Source organism: Thalassophryne amazonica, chromosome 8 (genome assembly GCF_902500255.1).
Source record: "Thalassophryne amazonica chromosome 8, fThaAma1.1, whole genome shotgun sequence".
In the NCBI taxonomy this organism is placed as follows: Eukaryota; Metazoa; Chordata; class Actinopteri; order Batrachoidiformes; family Batrachoididae; genus Thalassophryne; species Thalassophryne amazonica.
Window position 1 is genome coordinate 107,518,654 of NC_047110.1, and position 20,245 is coordinate 107,538,898.

General features: G+C 41.3%; 1 protein-coding gene across 1 annotated transcript in view; it reads right to left on the bottom strand.

Moving 5' to 3' along the window:
- si:ch211-266k8.4 (TBC1 domain family member 10A) overlaps positions 1 to 20,245 on the bottom strand; it is an 86,779-nt gene that overhangs the window by 24,998 nt on the left and 41,536 nt on the right. Inside the window, exons 12-14 of the mRNA XM_034177210.1 lie at positions 10,454 to 10,513; positions 7,391 to 7,575; positions 3,836 to 3,963 (exon numbers count right to left, since the gene is read on the bottom strand). Coding sequence (XP_034033101.1) covers positions 3,836 to 3,963; positions 7,391 to 7,575; positions 10,454 to 10,513 — 373 coding nt within the window. The remainder of the gene's footprint in view (positions 1 to 3,835; positions 3,964 to 7,390; positions 7,576 to 10,453; positions 10,514 to 20,245) is intronic.

Sequence of the window (20,245 nt, forward strand, 5' to 3'; positions counted from 1 at the left end):
AATCTCTAATACGCTGCAGGCACTTTGCCTGACAGAAATGATTACGGAATACCGCCATAAAATGAAGCAGAATGAGGTTAGAGCTCTGTGTGTGTGCGCACATCAAGCTGCAAAAATGTCTCAAGCTCCAACACATAGCAGTAACAAAAAGGCCCGAGGACAAATCAGAAATCTCACAATAATAAAATTCCTTGGATGCAAGCAGGTTAACGGTTCCATCAAAACCACCAGGCCTTGGAAAAGTAACTAATTAATTACAAGCCGGCATCAGCTCCAGAAGGTTTGATTTATTGTCAGTTCTTCTGTATTTTATGCTGAGCAGGCACTTTGTAACAGAGCACAACAAATGCAGGGACAATAAAACAGGGAAGACCAGATCAATATCTTACCCAGAAGATTACAGGATCAATCCCTGAATACTCATGTCTGTGTACCAAAGTGTCCCAGAGGAAAACACAAACACAAATTCCTCCTGGCACTCAAAGCCAACATTTAGCTTCTGGCATTAATGAGTAGATGCACTGGATTAAAAATGCTGGACAAATGTTAAAAATGATCTTAAACTCATCTTAGCACACATGATCCTTAGAGCCATTTTGTATGACAGCAGTCAGGCAAAGAAAAATAAAAACCTGCTACACTGATTAGCTCCTTACACCGGTTATGTGCTTGTTCCATGTCTTCTCTGTTTTCCGTGGGAGCGCTACAGTGCGACATACAGTGAAGCTAACTTTCTTGTTAGCGGATTAGCTTTTCAGCTAACTTCAAAAACCATCAGCGGACCAATTAGCTTCCAATAAATTTAGTTCCGATAACTTTTAGACCATTATCGCTTTTTTTTTTTTTTTTTTTTACATAGTAATGGCGAAAAACATTTATAAACCCTGTTGGCTGTATTTTGCAACAGCAAGGCAGCTGAGGGGAGCTGAGCTCAACTCTGGCAGCCAAGCTGCAAAAAAAAAAAAAAAAAAAATTCATTCATTTACTTTGACAGCATACAGAGGTCCAGTCGTGAGGCAGACATCTTGAAAAGGAAAACAGGTTTAACTTATGATTGATTTATAAATTCAATTAGTCCGGATAGAATAACTACATTAATGTCAACTGTCATTTGTACAAAGTGAAAATGTAACACATATCTTTAAAACTGAGCTGTTTCCCACTGCCATCCAGTAGATGGGTCAAAATGCATAGAACACCACCATCTACTGGCACCCCGTTATATCACACGGTTGTCGAATCACAACTTAGACTTTTCGGTTTTGCAAATGCCTTTCTTTGGCAAATGGAACACATCTATTTGTAAACACCAATACACGGTCCATTAACTTGTGTTGGTTTTAAACAGAATGAATGAGTCAACCAATCAGTGTGAGCGGAGGGTCAGTTTACCCATAATCCCTTTGGGCATCTGTGTGTTAATGTTCAAAATGTCAGACAGAATTAGTGGATTATTTCAAATTAACAGATGTGTTATTTTCACTTTGTACAAATGACAGTTGACAATGTAGTTATTCTATCTGGATTAATTTGATTTATAAATCAAAACCATAAGTCAAACCTGCTTTCCTTGTCAAGATGTGTGCTTTGCAGCTGGACCTCTGTATGTTATCAAGGTAAATGACGCTTCCCTACAGCAGTGGCGCACAAAGACAGAAGCACTGACTCACTGGTTGTGTTTGGGCTTGTGATCGCCTTTGATTCTATTAAACTCAAAATTGGCTTGTCAGTAGCTGAAAGTGTAACGGAGACAATACTGAAAGTTATCGGTTAGCTGGAGCTTGTGATTGGTTAGCTGTAGCTTCCGATAAATTTTTGGGTGGTTTATCGGTTTACCGTTATAGAAGATAACTTTTCAGTTAGCCGATTAGCAGTTACAGAAGCTAACTTTTTGCTTAGCTGTGCGCACCACTGCAGGTCTGACATATATACTACACAGTTTTCAGTGGACTGGTGTGTATCAAATCAAATCAATTTTATTTATATAGCGCCTAATCACAACAAACAGTTGCTCCAAGGTGCTTTATATTGTAAGGCAAAGCCATACAATAATTACGGAAAACCCCAACTGTCAAAACGACCCCCTGTGAGCAAGCATTTGGCGAAAGTGGGAAGGAAAAACTCCCTTTTAACAGAAAGAAACCTCCAGCAGAACCAGGCTCGGGGAGGGGCAGTCTTCTGCTGGGACTGGTTGGGGCTGAGGGAGAGAATCAGGAAAAAGACATGCTGTGGAAGAGAGCAGAGATCAATCACTAATGATTAAATGCAGAGTGGTGCATACAGAGCAAAAAGAGAAAGAAACTCAGTGCATCATGGGAACCCCCCAGCAGTCTAAGTCTATAGCAGCATAACTAAGGGATGGTTCAGGGTCACCTGATCCAGCCCTAATTATAAGCTTTAGCAAAAAGGAAAGTTTTAAGCCTAATCTTAAAAGTAGAGAGGGTGTCTGTCTCCCTGATCCAAATTGGGAGCTGGTTCCACAGGAGAGGAGCCTGAAAGCTGAAGGCTCTGCCTCCCATTCTACTGTATGCAGATATTTCTTTGCTAACTTTATTTTTAAACAATAATGACACTCGTAAAGGATCAGAAAAACAGTAAAAAAAAAAAAGCACAGAAATAAAAATAAAATAAACGGGAAAATATTTCAAGTCACATGAATTCATAAAAGTATTATTTTCAGTGTCATTGTCAACTTATCTCTTTTCAGTGTCGCTGTTCTTGTTCTTCTATGTCAATATCTCCATCAGATAAAGCTCCTCAATTTGAATCCATTGTTCCATAGTTGAGGGGTCGGGTTGATACCACTTCCTTTTTTTTTTTTTTACAAGCCATTGTCAATACTTAAATATTTATCTTTTCCTTGTACATATTCATACAGTATGGGTGCATTCATGCGGTAAATTTTATCCCAAAATTTGGGTAATTTCTCTATTTATGTGTGATGAAGAAGTGGATCAGGTTATTCCATGAACATTCCCTCAATTTTTGAGAACCAGTGGTTGTGTGGTGGTTTTAACATGTTTTGCTAATCATTTCTCGTTATTTCAGTAGTTAATTCCTTTTCCCACTTTATATATTCAGTTGAATATTTAGTATTCTTTATAAGTACATGTTAAAATGTACTCACCAACCCTGACCTCAATTTCTGGGGAGAGCCCTGCTAATTCCCTCCAATGATCAGGGTGGGTACAGGATCACTGGAGTGAATGAGTCTGAAAAATTTAATCAAGACGACTGCAGACTTGGCTTAGGGTAGGTGCGTGCTATCATAAGCATGCATCTAGACCACGTGACAAGTTTCACTGTGCATGATCAGGAGCACAGTGACAGTACCCATTCTCCATGCATTGTGGATTTGTGACAAATCAAATGAACATGCAGATCCAAACACTGGAAAAGAAACCAGTGAACCTCCTGTTTTTGTCGCCATCTTTTAACATGCAAAATGAATTTAAATGAGAAACAGTGACGATGTAAATGACTGACATCTTAACTGTATTTTTGCTGCAAAAATTGTCTTTAAAATGTAAGTTGGCATATTCTACTCTTGAAATTTGATGCTATTTGTTCCTTAGTTCTGCAAGGTTAATATTTCCCATTTTTCTGAACTGTTAATAAGAAACCTTCCTGTCTCACGCTCTTATTTTAGAGAAATTGTGCATCAGTCAAGTAGTCTTGGTGCTAATCACAGGGTACTAGGTCAACTGTCCAAGGTGTACACACCCAGTGCATGCTGGGAAAGGCCTTCATGGCCCGGTAAAGCAAAAGAGGGATCAGGTATGAGTTATTCAATTCACGCTCTGTTTGCAGCGTGATGCTGAACCTTCATCCTCACCTGTCAATCTTAGCACGAGAAGTAGAGTCCGCCGCAGTTACAGCGGCTGCATTTGCGTCACTGGCGGTGGCTGGTACAAGGGGTGGGTTGGCTCTGCCCCTCTGCTGGCTTCGCCTCCTCAATCTGATCTGAAAGAGGAAACGGGGGATTTTCAGGAGCAGGAATGACAGAGAGCGAGAGAGAACTGACAGTGACAGAATGTTTCCCCTGCAGGGCTGAGAGGAATATGAGAAAGCAGCTAATGATGCAGAGCTTGTGAAACCTGGGTGAGAGAACGGAGCTGAACGCAGCATTTTAACCCGCCGGGCCTTTGACACCCAGGACACCGAGTAACCCGAGGAGCTGGTATGCCGTTTTGTGGATAATGGCTTCAGAAACTCAGTAAGAGATAAAGGACAGTAAAGATTTGTGACTGTGGAATCTCTGATGTTCCAGCCAAAGTTAGCACTATTTTCAGCTTCTTGGGTTGGGTCACGTTGAATCTGCTGCCTTCCACAGCAGAATCTGGAGATGAGCTCGAAGCACATGTAGCATCAGGTGAAGATGTCTAGTGAAGCAGAGAAGTCCTCACTCTGTTCATTCCCAATAGCCAATGTATAGTGCACATTCACTGTGTCAGGTGCCACATGGCCATTGCAGATGTTGTAGACTCCAGGATGATGCTCAGTGAGGGGATGACACTGTATTTATCCAGTTCTGCAGCAATTTTTCTTCTGTCAGCCTCATCCAGTTTTCTTCTGGTCTCTCCTTCCTCCTTGTGCTTCTTTGTCTTTTCCTCTGTCCTCTCCATCTGCAGCTTCACTATACATGTCATCCATGGCGATGTCCAGATGGGCGCACACACACACCCACACAGCTACTTGTTCGGGGCTTATAGACATTCCCTTCATACTTCCTGCACTCTTCCCTCTCTTGATCTATGTCTGTTCGCCAAACTGATCTGCCGGCACAACAGTTCCACCATCTGAGTGTCGACAAACGTGCACCTGCCATCTTGGGGAAGGTGCCCCATCTGTCGTACATACCAGCTGAGGAAGCGGAAACAGCTGGAGTGTCCCGCTGTGGAGAAATATGGCAACGTTTTCTTGAGGCAGTACTGCTGGAGGAGGAAGTCACCATTTCGCTCTGCACGCAGGAACATAAGAGCCAGGAGTGTAGGTTTAATGAGACAGTTGACCTAAAGTCTCCCAGTTGGGTGTTCTCCAGCAGTTTCCAGGTAGTCAGACAGTTCCTGGTATGTCTTTGGACCAACCACATAGAAGCTCTTCAGCAGCACAGCAGTGATGAGACACCTTCCCATTAATGATGCTGGTGATACCACCAAGTGCTACACTGATGAGAACTTCCACACCTGATGCCTTCATCAGTGTCCCAATACAACTCAAAAAACTCAGAGTGTGCATCATCCCTGGGTGAAGCACGAGGTTGGTCCAGCACTCACAATCACTCCACTGGATCGACTGATAGAGTTGGAGGTCAACTGTCGGATGAATGTAGTGCATCCCGAAAGTAGTGAGACACTTTTCCAGATGAGCAAGTGTAGTTAGAACAGTGTCAGGGTGAGCAGGTGGTGAGTCAATCAATTGAGCCAAACACAACCACTGTCTTTGGCTTTTGGATAGAGCTCTCTTCAAGTCGGTCTTGTTGAGCATTGACTCCTGTCCACTCAATTGGTTTATCACTTCCACAAATTTGTGATGGCCATGCCGCATCTCGTTCTTGACTGAATCCAATTGCTGTGGACTGAATCTATAACTCTTCTGCAGACAGAATTTTCTGCAGAAGTAGAGGTGGATGCACCTTCGAAGGACCTGTATAGTGTTCCAGCTCGATAGCCTGGAGGGCTACTCTGGAGGAAGGAGACTCACATTTCTTGATTTGAGGGACTATAAGCTGCATCACACCTCGACTTCCAGTCTCAATGATGCCAGCAGGATGTTGGGTGAACTCCATTACCATGGCATGTGTGGTCTTCATGATGGTGATGGCCGCCATCTTGAATTCCAAAAAGTGCTTAATGTTAAACAAGTAGGAACCAAGCTCGTTTTGCCCTCTGAGGCCTATGGAACACATTTCAGCAAAAAAAGTCTGTGCACTGACCATTTCCGGGTCTAGTACAGGACATATAGGGTTGACTACTCGACTAACAGGTGTCTCAGTGCTGAAGACCCCCAACAGCTGTATAAGACTAAGCACACACCCACACTTCTCATGGCTGCAGCAGATAGATGGTTACTTTCAAGAGGTGCCAATGGACCACTTTTCTGTCTCAAGACTGCCAGAGAACAGTGTTGCCACTACCAAAACACCAAAGATTTGCAGTAAAGTCCTGGTCCCACCGAATAATGAGCCACGTAGCATGTTCTTATTTTTTGGAGATGAGTCCAGGTATTCAACAATCGTGGCAAAACAGTGGCTCTGAGAGGCTCTTAGAGACAGAATAATTGGCTAACGAGGCTCATCTCTGAGCGTGGTGCTAATTTCAAGAAGTTCAAAATTTAGCAACAACAGCGTGGGGCAGTTTGTTTACAAGGTACTACAAGAACAAATGAGGATTTTAGAGGCATGTTTGTGGTGAGGATGAGGCTGTTAAAAGCCCATTATATGAGCGCTTGGCAGCTACGAGGACAGGACAGGCTATTTTGGAGAGGGTCAGGCCTCTTGCGCACTACAATCCCACCTGCTTTGTGCACCGGACACTGTATATAAAATAATTATTTTGTAGCGGATTAATCATTTGGATGTTGAAAACACCTCTAATCGCTTCTGGGATCACAGAGGACTTTTTCCCTCTCTGTCTTGTGAGCTGAGGTGGAGAACATATTTGGAACACCCTAAAAGGTCAGTATTTGTAATGTTTATATTGTAATAGCTTGATAAAACAGTTGCATGTTCACTCCCTCATAAGCAGCTGTAAATATATGTTCATGATAGAATTAACATCTTGTTACAATGGATCAAATGAAGTGCACTCTGAGCGTGCTGACGTAATGACACGTGTTCAAGATGAGCATTTTACGGAGAACGCGAGCTCACAAAATTTTGAGGACATTAACGGAAGAACACCAAGTTAAAAGTTGGATCACGGTGTTAAAATGACTGTAAAGAAGCACAAAGGTGACTGTCCAGGAACCCATGGTTTGGTTCTAGCTGGTCTGGTACATTTAATGGTTCTGGAACACAGGTGAACAGCAGCCTGGCGCACACCAGCCAGACTGTGTGACAACATCTCGAATGGATGCTGTTAATTGAAAACCCACACTTTAAAAGGGACCAAGTGTGGGAGGGCTGGAGGTTTGGACCAAACCCATGCCTAAACATGCATCAACGTTGCTTTATGTGGCACTAAATGGATCATATGCGGCGACATGAGCCATTCAAGACTGGATGGGCCTCAAATGACAGGTCGTGGCTCACGAGAGGTTGATAACTGGCACACGTGAGGTACAGAGAGGCACACAGACGCAAATGTGGATCATTCATTGAATAATCGCTGACACACCCATGCGTGGTTCATTATTCGGTGGGACCGAGGCTTTAACGAAAAATCATTACCTGAGACTGTGTTATTGACGCTGATGTCCGATGACTGAAGACTCTTCTGGGTGTAGGACTGTTTGGTTTTGGCCCAACCTGTGTTTGTGAAACCGCCTGAACCCTTGGTCGTCCCACTGGATCCAACAGGTACTGCCGGGCTAGACCCAGAACCTTAGTCAGCACACTTTTAGCCCCGGTAGAATCTGTGCGGATGATAAATAATAATAAAACAATGAAGCAATGCGTTGTTTGTGTTCTTCAAACCAGCTTTAATGCTGAAGACATATTTTAAGATGGTAAAAATGCAAATCACACACCGATTTCAAAGACATCCAAGAGCTGAGAGCGCTTACAAAATACCGTGTACAACCGTGAAATGATGCTGCAGGTGAACGCTGCATAAAATAAGTTATCATTCTGTGACAGGCATATCCTCACTGAGCTCTGTGTGTGTGTGTGTGAGAGAGAGAATGTGTCCTTGTCACAGACAAATGAATGTTATCAGTGGCTCAGCATATTTACTCAGGGGGTAGAATCTGCCTGCTTAGGCAAGCTGAGAACACAAAGGCGTACTTATACAGTACACTGTGTGTTTGTGTGCATGTCCAAGCTCACATGTACAACACAGGCTGTTTGTGTTCCAGTGTGTGTGAGTCATGGCATCCTTGTGTGTTTTTTTTTTTGTTTTTGTTTTTTTACTGCATTTCATGTCATGAACAGATGTGTTTATTTGCTTTTCTCAATAATAACAAAATTATCATTTAAAGTGGGATTGGGCATTGATGGCTCACAGACATCACAACGCAACGCCGCCACAGCCTGCCCTCCCACCCAAACACAAATTCCATCACCCCTGCTATAACGTAAACACATTTAATTGGTCGCAGGGGATATTCACTTCAAGGACGATCAGCCAGAAAGTGCATAAATTAAACATGAAACAGCTGGGATGTGCAGTGCATGGACTGAAACAAGGCCGGCAGTTCTACCCACTCCAGTAGTGTGTCCTTCTGCTCTTTGGCCAAATTGGCACACAACTTGCCATACAATGTTAACAATGCACAGAAAGAGAGAGAAAGAAAAAACAAAAAACCCCTACAACAATTAAGCTGAGATATCAAGAAGAGTTCACCTGCCTGGAGATGTGCCAGAAGCTCAAAGTCTGGAAACATAAATAAAAAAGACTTTTCTGGATTTTGGCTGAATGGGGGAGGCGGACTCTGCTGCTCTGAACGAAGATGTTACCTGTAATGGTAATTAGACAGTGCCCAACCCCAATTTAAAAATTGATTTAGGAATCAATCAATCAATTTTTTTTTTATATAGCGCCAAATCACAACAAACAGTTGCCCCAAGGCGCTTTATATTGTAAGGCAAGGCCATACAATAATGAATAAGACATATGTCCATCTTTGCAACTCACCAAATCAACTTTTTTACAGAATACGACAGAAAAATGACTGCATTAATTAATGTAACAGAACAAGACAATATAATGACCTGAGGATTTTTTCTTGGAACAACCCTATCATATCAAAGCACATTTTTCCAAACAATAACATTTCTTTAGAAGTCCTAAAGCTGCAAATCATTGGTCGACTGCTCAAGACTGACTGCCAATGGATATATTTGTGTTTTAACATTGACAAAACTGAAGGAAACCACGCAGAGGGCAGACTGAGCTCTTTTTGTGAAAGCTCAGTCTGCCTGATGCTCAATCTGCAGTCTGGATAAGAGAGCAAATATCCAACCAAAACACTTAAGGCACCATCTTCCACTGCACCTAAAGCAACACACAACAATATAACAAATGTCAATTATGGTCTACAACCAACACAGGTGGCATTTTCACACCCAGGTGGCACACTGTGTAAGTAGAACGTATACTGTACTTTCTGGAATGCAGTCAATGCAGCGCAGACCTGAAAAATCCTGGTTTAAAGTCAAGCTTAGGATGGTTCTAGTATTTACATGGTGCAATATTAGGGCATATAGGCAGGTTCATAAAGTGTGAACGTGTGCTTGAACAAAATTATTTGCATCATACTACGACACTGAACTGAAAATTAACAGAATAAAAATAAAAACTGATGGGAAAATAGAAAGCTTTAATAAATCTGAATTGCACCACATTTTTACACTGGTTTTCTTCTTTTTAGAGGGTGGCCACAGGGTTCATAGGAGAGCTGTGCCTGGTGGGTTACTGAAGAGATCTGGTGGCCGGAGGTGCATTTGTGGAACAAGGCACTGAAATGCTTCACCTCAGGGAGCCCTGCTAGATGACTGTTGCTCCTGTAAATAATCTGCTCATGTGTTTTTGCACAGAAAACCTCTCGTTTCCAAGTCCACATCGAAACAAAAACATGCCAGATAACTTAAGCATCAGACTAGACACCGTGTAAACAGCAAAATGGAGCTCAAAATGCCAGTTGCACTATGCACTTTTGAACGTGTACCATAGATCATTAAGTTCGGACACTTAATCTCAGAAGTTCACATGGACCATGGATGGTTCAGAGTCTGTATGAACTTTACTGCAAACACACCAAGCGTTTAGCTGCCTCGAGGTACGGCAAAGGGAATGTTCCGCCATAAAGGTCCATCAGACTCAGAAGTTTTGTCTGGAGGGGCTCAATGTAAATGACAGTGAGGCGCATTCTCGGGCCAAAACCACATCCAGTCAAATCCCCTTAGTCAGCTAAGAAAGTAGTTGGCGTGAAGTATAAGAAAGCTTCACTAAACACATTGTTTATAGTCATAATTCTTTAAGATGCAGGCTCATTAAAAAGCTGCCACGGCTAGTATTTGGTAACAGAAGTGCTTTTTAATAGCTTTATTAGGCAGGCTCCTTCTTGTCAGAGAATTTAGTTAACCTTTTGGGGCATGGGGGGGGGGGGGGGGGGGGGGGATTTAGTGCCAATGACGTCTCATTTTCGTGCATTAACTGGGACAATTCACCAATAAAACTAAGACATATTTATGTGCGAGGTCTGGACTTGTCGCGCTGGCAAATGCTGCACTACTGCACAAGAAAAATACAGGCCAAGGCTTAACATGTAGTAGCATAGAAAACAAACTCACCTTTCTCAGTCATTCTGTCTGCTTCTGAAGGAATATTTTCTTCAACGCTCGGTTCTGCAGCTTGGCGAGCCGGTGAAACAGTCTGCTGTTCGTGTGGTCCTGAAACAAAAAGTTTAATATGCAGTAGGTCCAGGGTGCCTTTCTGAAGTTAAGAAAAAAAAAAAGGCAGGTGGTAGAGAGTTTAGGCATCATGCACCAGTTTTGTGTTTTCCAGCTGAAATTAGGCAACAGAGTTCTGTGAAAGTCCAGATTCAAAACATATTTTCTGCTGTCAATCAATGAAGACTAAATTTTGGTCTACTTGAGAGTGCTATATAAATAAAATAAATATTGTCGTCATGTTTTCCAGTCTGAGTCACACCAGAGTGCAAGTTACATTTGCCAAAATAAATACAAAAATCATAAAAAGGACCCCACAAATTACATTGGATTACAAGTCACATGTATTTATACATTTATTCACATATTTCTCAAGAATTTAAAAACAAACATTATGTAGAAACCTGAAAAGGTTTTTCATTCACACACTAGCCTAACTATCTTTAATGTTATGTTTATTGTTTCTGCTGTACAGAAAACACACTACACTGAATTAGTTGTACGGTTACACTCCTATTTTTATTTATTTATTTATTTTTACATAAAATTCACTTAGGAATATAAAATTACCATCATGGTATTTTTCCACTTTCTGAATGGCGACATATATCACAGTATTATTGGTATTGGCTTTACACTGCAGGATATGTATGCTGACAGCATGACAGCGATTCGATGTGCAGTAGGACTGAGATGAATTCAAGGTGGAGGCGGGATTACACCAAGGACCAGCTCTCAGCCCTTTGTTTACAATGGTGATGGATGAAACCAGACACGAGTCTTCATGGACTATGATGTTTACTGATAACACTATGATCTGTAGCAAGAGTAGAGAACAGGTTGAGACACGGACATACACTCTGGAGAAAAGGGGAATGAAAGTCAGTAGGAACAATACTGAGCATGTGTGAATGAGGGCGCCTGTTGGAATAGTGCGGTTACAAGAAGTCGAGGTGGTGAAAGTACACGAGTTTAAACACTTGAGGTCAACTATCCAAAGTAATGGAGAGTGTGGTAGAGGCGAAGAAAAGAATGCAGGCAGGGTGGAGAAAGGTGGCAGGAGTGATCTGTGACTGAAGAATATTTACAAGAGTAAAGGGGAAAGTCTACATGACAGTTGTCAGACCAGCTATGTTGTATGGCTTAGAGATGGTAACACTAACGAAAACATAGGTGGCAGAGCAGAAGATGTTGCAATTTTCTTTGGGAGCGACGAGGATGGACAAGATTAAAAATGAACATCAGAGGGACAGCTCAGATAGGACAGCTTAGACACAAAGTCAGAGAGGTGAGACTGAGATGGTTTGGACATGTGCATGTACATTAGTGTAGGACTACGTCACGTGGGAGGGCTGGGGTCATGTTGCCTTATAATTTGTTAACTGTTCTTATCAGTGTTTTAACTCTGGCGTCATGGGGAAGGCTCCTTTCTGCCAAACAGGGAGAGCCGATGATAAAGTGAGGAGTCCGCACAGCCTAGGGCCAGGTTCCTGTAGAGTCCAGACTGGAACCATCTTTGATGTTAAAACAACATCACTTCCCCAGACCTCCACCACCCTCAGCCCATGACTCATCTCTGTCACTCTTTGTTTACAGACTTCCTATCTCGCTCAATCACCGTCAGACAAGTTCCCCTACAGAGCAAAATACCAACATCAAAACACTGACATGTTGCAGCACGTCGCCCGTTAGCCACCATAAGACGCAAAGTTTGACTTGTTACAATCCGTGTGACAATATGTATTCTTTAAGGTCAAGTTCACAGTGTGTAAAATTTACTAGCGTTTATATATTCTTTGTAGCCTGACCCTTTTTAAATGTTATTTATGCAAATGCAGCGTAAAGCTCACTTTATAAATACAAGGCTTACATCAAGGTACTTTACTAAATGTGCAACTATGTCTTGACCCTAACCACATTAACCTTCTGCACTATGAGCATAACTTTTACCTGGCTACTGTGACTGCAAATGGACTGTCTGCTTTTGCAATAAACTACCCAATCTGCAATACTTTTTTGTTCTCCTCTGGACGAATCACATTTTGTTGCATGGATAAGGCTTTCTGAAATTCAAATCCTCTGTCTTACCGCACTCAAGTTATTTCATTCTGTTCTATTCAGTCCAACAATGAAATTTCAAACTGAATTCAGATAGCATTCTCCTTGTAGATGAGTAGTGGACACTTTAACCCACAGGTTTCAACTTCTTTTGAAAATGCTGTGTCTCCTGGTCATTGAAAATTTCTGAGAATATGGTAAATAATTACTTTTTCCAGAAGACCACTGTAGCTTCAAGACTAAACAGTGTTTTTAAGATCACGATTTATGGCTCACAGCCAAGTAGTGTATCAACCTCCGGGAGTTAACCTCATAACCCGGAACAAAAAGAATTCACATGCACAAGATTTAATAATACTGTGATTCATACAAGCCCAGTACACCACCAGCTTCAGATGTCTGGTCTAAATGCTTATTTTCGAGGCCACTGGTTCCCAAAGTATGGACAATGGCCAGGAAGTACTGCAGGTGGGACAAGAGATGACATCAAAAATACATTTTTAAAAAGTGTACAGTAAAGTGTAGTAAAGTTTAAAATGACCTAACAATATTTGCTTATTTTTAAAACATTATCAGAAACAATATAAACAGAGCTATGGGGTTTAAATTTCATAAGTGGTAAATGGACTGCATTTATGGCGCTTTTTCATCTGCATCAGACGCTCAAAGCACTTTACAATAATGCCTCACATTCACCCCAATGTGAGGGTGCCGCCATACAAGGTGCTCACTACACACTGGGAACAACTAGGGGATTAAGGACCTTGCCCAGGGGCACTTAGTGATTTACCTCTCAGGCTGGGATTTGAACCGAGGATCCTCTGGTCTCAAGCCCTACACTTAATCACAAGACATCACCTCCCCTGTGTCATTATTTATTTACCTGACCTACTGTAACATAATATATACACTGTATTTTCTGGAGGCAAGTCCTGTTTTTATTCTTTACTAGTTTGGGAGGTCATGCGATTTGTACTCTGGTGAGATGTATATTAAATCATCACCACCACCACCACGTGTTCCTTATGTACTAATATAAGCAACAGGTTGTTGTGTTCCAGAGTAGCCTATACTCAAGGTTTTTGAAATGGAGCAATAGCTCCACCTCGTGGACACTTATCTTTAATGCAGACAGAATTTCACCAAGAAGCTGTAGTTGATAATTATAACTATTTATATAGGGCTTCCCCAGGATTCAAAGCACCACACAAAATAAACTCCAATAATAAAATAAAAACTAATACAACCCCAATTCCAATGAAGTTGGGACATTGAGTAAAATGTAAACAATACGATTTGCAAATCTTTTTCAACCTATATTCAATTGAATAAACCACAAGGACAAGATATTCAGTGTTCAAACTGATAAACTTTATTTTTTTTTTGTACAAATATTTGCTCATTTTGAAATAGATGCCTGCAACACGTTTCAAAAAAGTTGGGATGGGGCAACAAAAGACTGGGAAAGTTGATGAATGCTCAAAGAACACCTGTTTGGAACATTCCACAGGTGAACAGGTTAATTTGAAACAGGTGAGTGTCATGATTGGGTATAAAAGGAGCATCCCCAAAAGACTCAGCCATTCACAAGCAAAGATGGTGTGAGGATCATCACTTTGTGAACAACTGTGTAAAAAAAAAAAATAGTCCAACACTTTAAGAACAATGTTTCTCACTGTTCAGTTGCAAGGAATTTAGGGATTCCATCATCTACAAACCATAATATAATCAAAAGATTCAGAAAATCTGGAGAACTTTCTACACGTAAGCGGCAAGGCCAAAAACCAACATTGAATGCCCGTGACCTTTGATTCCTCAGGCAGCACTGCATTAAAAACCGACATCATTGTGTAAAGGATCTTACCGCGTGGGCTCAGGAACACTTCAGAAATCAATTGTCAGTCAACAATTGAACTGTCAACACAGTTCGTCACTACATCTACAAGTGCAAATTAAAACTCTACCATGCAAAGCAAAAGCCACACATCAACAACATCCAGAAACACGGCTGCCTTCTCTGGGCCCGAGCTCATTTGAAATAGACAGACACAAAGTGGAAAAGTGTGCTATGGTCTGATGAACCCACATTTCAAAATGTTTTTGGAAATTATAGATGTCGTGTCCTCCGGACAAAAGAGGAAAAAGACCACCCAGATTGTTACCAGCACAAAGTTCAAAAGCCAGCATCTATGATGGTATGGGGGTGTGTTAGTGCCCATGGCATGGGCAACTTACACATCTGTGACAGCACAATCAATGCTGAAAGGTACATCCAGGTTTTGGAGCAACACATGCTGCCATCCAAGCAACGTCTTCTTCAGGGATGTCCCTGCTTATTTCAGCAACACAATGCCAAGCCACATTCTGCACATTACAACAGCGTGGCTTCGTAGTAAAAGAGTGGGGGTACTAGACTGGCCTGCCTACAGTCCAGACCTGTCGCCCATTGAAAATATGTGGCGCATTATGAAGCCCAAAATACGACAACGGAGACCCCAGACTGTTGAACAACTGAAGTCGTACATCAAGCAAGAATGGGAAAGAATTCCACCTACAAAGTTTCAACAATTAGTGTCCTCAGTTCCCAAACGCTTATTGAGTGTTGTTAGAAGGAAAGGTGATGTAACACAGTGGTAAACATACCACTGTCCCAGCTTTTTTGAAGTGTGTTGCAGGCATCCATTTCAAAATGAGCAAATATTTGCACAAAAACAATAAAGTTTCAGTTTGAACATTAAATATCTTGTCTTTGTGGTGTATTCAATTGAATATAGGTTGAAGAGCATTTGCAAATCATTGTATTCTGTTTTTATTTACATTTTACACAACGTCCCAACTTCATTGGAATTGGGGTTGTAATAAAAATTAGACAATGCACAAAAGCCTTATTAAAACAGCTGCTAATACAGAAAAAAAGGTGGTACATTTTAGGTGCGGCTTATAGCCCAGAAAAAATGATGGAGAAAACAGTATATGCAAATACTTCATCTTAGCCTCATGTACTAATCAAAATTCTGATTAATTGTGTGGGCAGACCACAGATGATTTACAAATTTCAAAGTGGACCTCTGCTTTTTTAAAACTGGGAATGGCGGTTCAACATCACCGCACAACATGTACAATTTTTAATCATCAAATCAAACCACATCAATGGGTGTTTCTTCGGTTTCAGCAACGAATTAAGTCACATCAACTTTGCATATAATTAAACACAACCGGTGTGGTCATTGACATCACAGCAGGTTGCTGTGGTTCAAGCAGATCAGTAACTGGTTGGGAAAACACGGGGCACCACTTTTACACAACTACGAGGTCTGTCCATAAATATCGTACCTTTTTATTTTTTAAACTATATGGATTTGATTCATATGTTTTCACGTCAGACCAGCTTGAACCCTTGTGCGCATGCGTGAGTTTTTCCCCGCCTGTCGGTGACGTCATTCGCCTGTGAGCACGCCTTGTGGAAGGAGTGGTCCCGCCCCATCGTCGGATTTTCATTGTCTGGAAATGGCGGAATGATTTGGGGTTTTTTTTCCCATCAGAAATGGTCCGGTGGCTTGTGCCGTGTCGTCGCAGCTCGGAGCGCGGCACGCTGAGCGTCCTTAAAGGGGTCCTTAAAGCTGTACTAACAGACCTTATTCTCTGTGAAGCCCGTAAAATTTTCACCGAAAGCCAGATAAATTTTTCGAATAGTTTTCAGGTGCCAGTCTGTAACAGCTTCTGAAAAAATTCTGATGGAAAAAAACCCCAAATCATCCCGCCATTTCCAGACAATGAAAATCCGACGACGGGGCGGGACCACTCCTTCCACAAGGCGTGCTCACAGGCGAATGACGTCACCGACAGGCGGGGAAAAACTCACGCATGCGCACGAGGGTTCAAGCTTGTCTGACGTGAAAACATATGAATCAAATCCATATAGTTTAAAAAATAAAAAATAAAAAAAAAGTACGATACTTTATGGACAGACCTCATATTCACAACTTGTAATTACCACCAAATTCATGAAGCGCAGTTTCAAGAGCTTCAGTTTCAATGTTTTCTTTAGCGTTAACAGCAGTACAACATATATCACGGGATTAAACGTGCCAGCTATCAGGTACCACTATCAAACACTTGCAACAAAAACATTCAGCCAATCACATCAAACAGCAGGTGCCAAAACAAAGCTGAACTCCTTCAGAGTAATGAGCCAACAGTGTAACAATAGATGCTACAATACAAACATCATTCTGCTCCAATAACAGGGCTGAAGGCAAGCTGTCAAAGCCACCTGCAAAAAAAAACCCCCAAAAAAACCCAAAAAAGTATTTCAGAGAACACTGTTGGATCAAACACGCACAGAATAAATATTGGACAGTGAAAGAGCTGGAATTCGACACATTCTGTATCTCTGGACGTTTCTCATCTTAATTACAGAATAAACGCTATATATTTATCAATTGATATCAACGGAAGATTATCTTTAAATTCACTCAGTTTTATCATAAAGAGGACTAATGTTTAAAGAGCACATAATATCTGATCAAGAAGCTTTTAAGGGCAAATTAGTGCAGCAATATAATTTCCAAACATGTCGAGTTTGTATCTTAATCAGTGTGCGTGTAATCAATCAAATGTATAAAAAACTATATTATATACGTATGCATACGTAGAATCTAATGGCTGAAAAGTCTGGGTAATTACAGACAAGTCACCGGTTACAAGTTAGGCAGCACTATAATTTTACAACTGATTTTTAGCAGCAGTGCTGCTTTGGCAAATGTACAAATGCATGTGGGAGATTTATCTTTGTTGATTGGTTAACGGTTTGTTTAGTCTTTAGTGACTCGATTACTTCCTCATTGTTGATGGCGTGGGTTCGTGTGCCTGCAGTTGCTCAAGTGCAAAATGCATCTCAGTCTAAATTGTTTGTGCATAAAACTAACAAGTAAGTTGCCCATAAGGGCCAAGGGGGACAACTGTAAGCTGATTTTTGGCTGTCAGTCAATCTTATTTTTGCCAAAAGTTACCTTCTCAAATGACAGTGGAGACCTTTCCACACATTTTGACCAGCTTTTGTCACCAACTAGCATTGCAAGGCTTCTGTTACATTTCCTACTTGTGAAACCCAAAATTCAGTAAGAAGCAAAAAAAAAAAAAAAAAACGCATTTCTAAAAGTCAGAAACATGCTCTTTTGGCAGAGATTTGACCTCCCAATATTAATGTAAATGTAAAAATTCAAAGTTTGAGTGTTTTACGTTTCTATAGTTAAGACCTGAACATTTGCCACAAGGATGGAATTTCTCCTGACGAGCACAATTTACAGTTGTAAAAAAATAATAATAACGATAAAAAGTGTTTGTTTATTTGCTAAGGAAGTAGGTGACGCTCCCTCAAAATGCAAACACCACCACTCATCTGAGTCTCCATAATTAACCACCTATATGAACACAGTCATTCCCGTTATAGCCATGGATTCTCCAAAAAGACCTGTTACCAAAGACACCAGTTTGTCACCTTAGGTCACTGGTTAACATAGAAGTCTCACAACCTTACTTAGACAGGAACCACTAGAACCCTAAAGACTTGGACCTTCATTCTTCTGCAAATGTCTTGGCATCACCAAACACCTCACGTCCTGAGCTCTTCTCATGCAGCACACACTCTCAAACACTGAACATTTGGAGATGTTAACGTCACCGTAGAGATAAGTAAATGTCTCTAGAAGTTGGACAAGTTTGGTCACATGGCGCAATTCCCTGTGCATGTTCCAGCATGCAGATGCCTCAATGTAGAGGACCCCCGCGGCTGGATAAGGTCAAGAGCATGCAACGGATGAACGGCCATTTTCTGGAGGATGGGCCGTCGTCTGCCTGGGTGGTTGCTAGTCCACTTCCTTTGAAGCACATAATGGTGACTTTAGACATTTGAATCATCAACCTGCCACTGCAGGAAGTCCTCAGTGAGCGTTCACCACCCAATGAGAAAATAAACATCACACAAACAATAATACAGCAACAAATGGTTATTAAATTTAAGCATACGAGTGTAATGGTGAGCTCAGCCATTTGGTCTCTCCATGAGTCAAAGCGATAATGAGACATTATGAATGACAGCATGTGTTTTACTGCTCACTCGCTCGCCCTCCCTCCCTCTCTCTGATGACAGAGAACACTGCTGATTCCTCAGTGTCCAGGAATTAAAGCTGATGACACCCCACCTTTTGAAGCTTGTGTCCTGGCGTGTTTGAAGCGCCTGCTGTCCTGTGGGAGGAAGCGGAGCAGCATGCACACTTGCAGCAGAGCCTGAAAAAGCTCTAAGGTAAGGCTGACCTCAACACATCCTGTGGCCACGGAGACCACGGACGCCGCTCTGTGGCAGCCGTGAAGTGCTGATCAATGAAGGTGAAGGGGCAATCAGAAACACAAACCATCTTAAAGAAAAGAATAAAGAAAGGGAATAAGAGAGATTATGATACATAAACTGCACATGTGCTTACAACCGTTTATCTGCACAATGTTCAAAATTCTGTCCCGTCAGCAGGTTGAGGGAGGAAAACCTAAAGAACAAATTGACCTCAGGGCAAACCACTCTTCATGTCTGCGTTATGATCCCCCCATGTTTTCTTTACTGAGTGGAACACTAGAGACCACATTGGTTTCACATTACAGACACTGGAATGAGATTTGTTTTTGTTTTCCATAAGCAGGAGCTGCAAAAAGAAGACCATGTCCCTGGAGGAAAGCGGCAAACATCCATAAGCACCTTTGTAAGTCTGTGGAAAAAAAAAAAAAGCCACCAGCTCGCAAGTCTGTTTGATTCACAATAAGGATCAGCGGTTTGGTGCATGATCTTTACTGATCCTCAGGTAGAAACTATGTAAAAACATTTCTAGTTTCATCATTCTTTTTGTTTTGTTTTTTTAAAGCATAAAAATGAAAACATTACAATTTATTTTAATAGTGATTATTACAGCCTGGAGCACCACAAACTAAATAAATAAAATAATTTCCCTGGGGAGAGTTTAACTAGGAGAGGGACAAAGGAGCATACTTGCACACCACAGTGTGTGCTGTTACTTAACATAAGGACTATTAAATTCTAATCAAAATAAGCAAGACAGACAAATAACATACTGGATGTTATTTTGCATAGTCTGGACAAAAGGAATTATTAGACACGGATAGAGACATGAACAGTGAATTTTTGCAGTAAGCTCTAGAATAGAATAGAATAGAAAGCCTTTATTGTCATTATACACAGCAAACACAGTCTGCATAGTACAACAAGATTAGGGGGGCTGCTCCTTAAAAAGTGCACGCAGTGCAATACCAGACAATATAACATGAATAAACAACATCACATAAAGAAACATGTGAAGTCCTTTGCTGAAATGTAAAATTGTGTAACGTGGACAGTGTAAAGTGCAAAAGGAAATGTAAAACTGTATGACAACTATAGGCGATGTAAACAATGGAACAACTGAAAAATGTGCAAAAGTCTTGTGCTACAAATGAGAGCTATGGTGCGACTCAGTACCTAATATAGTCCGTTTTTAGTGCAGATTATTGTTCAACATGGTGATGGTTTTGGGGAAGAAACTGTCTCTGAGTCTATTTGTCCTGGCCTGTATGGACCTGTAGCGCCTGCCA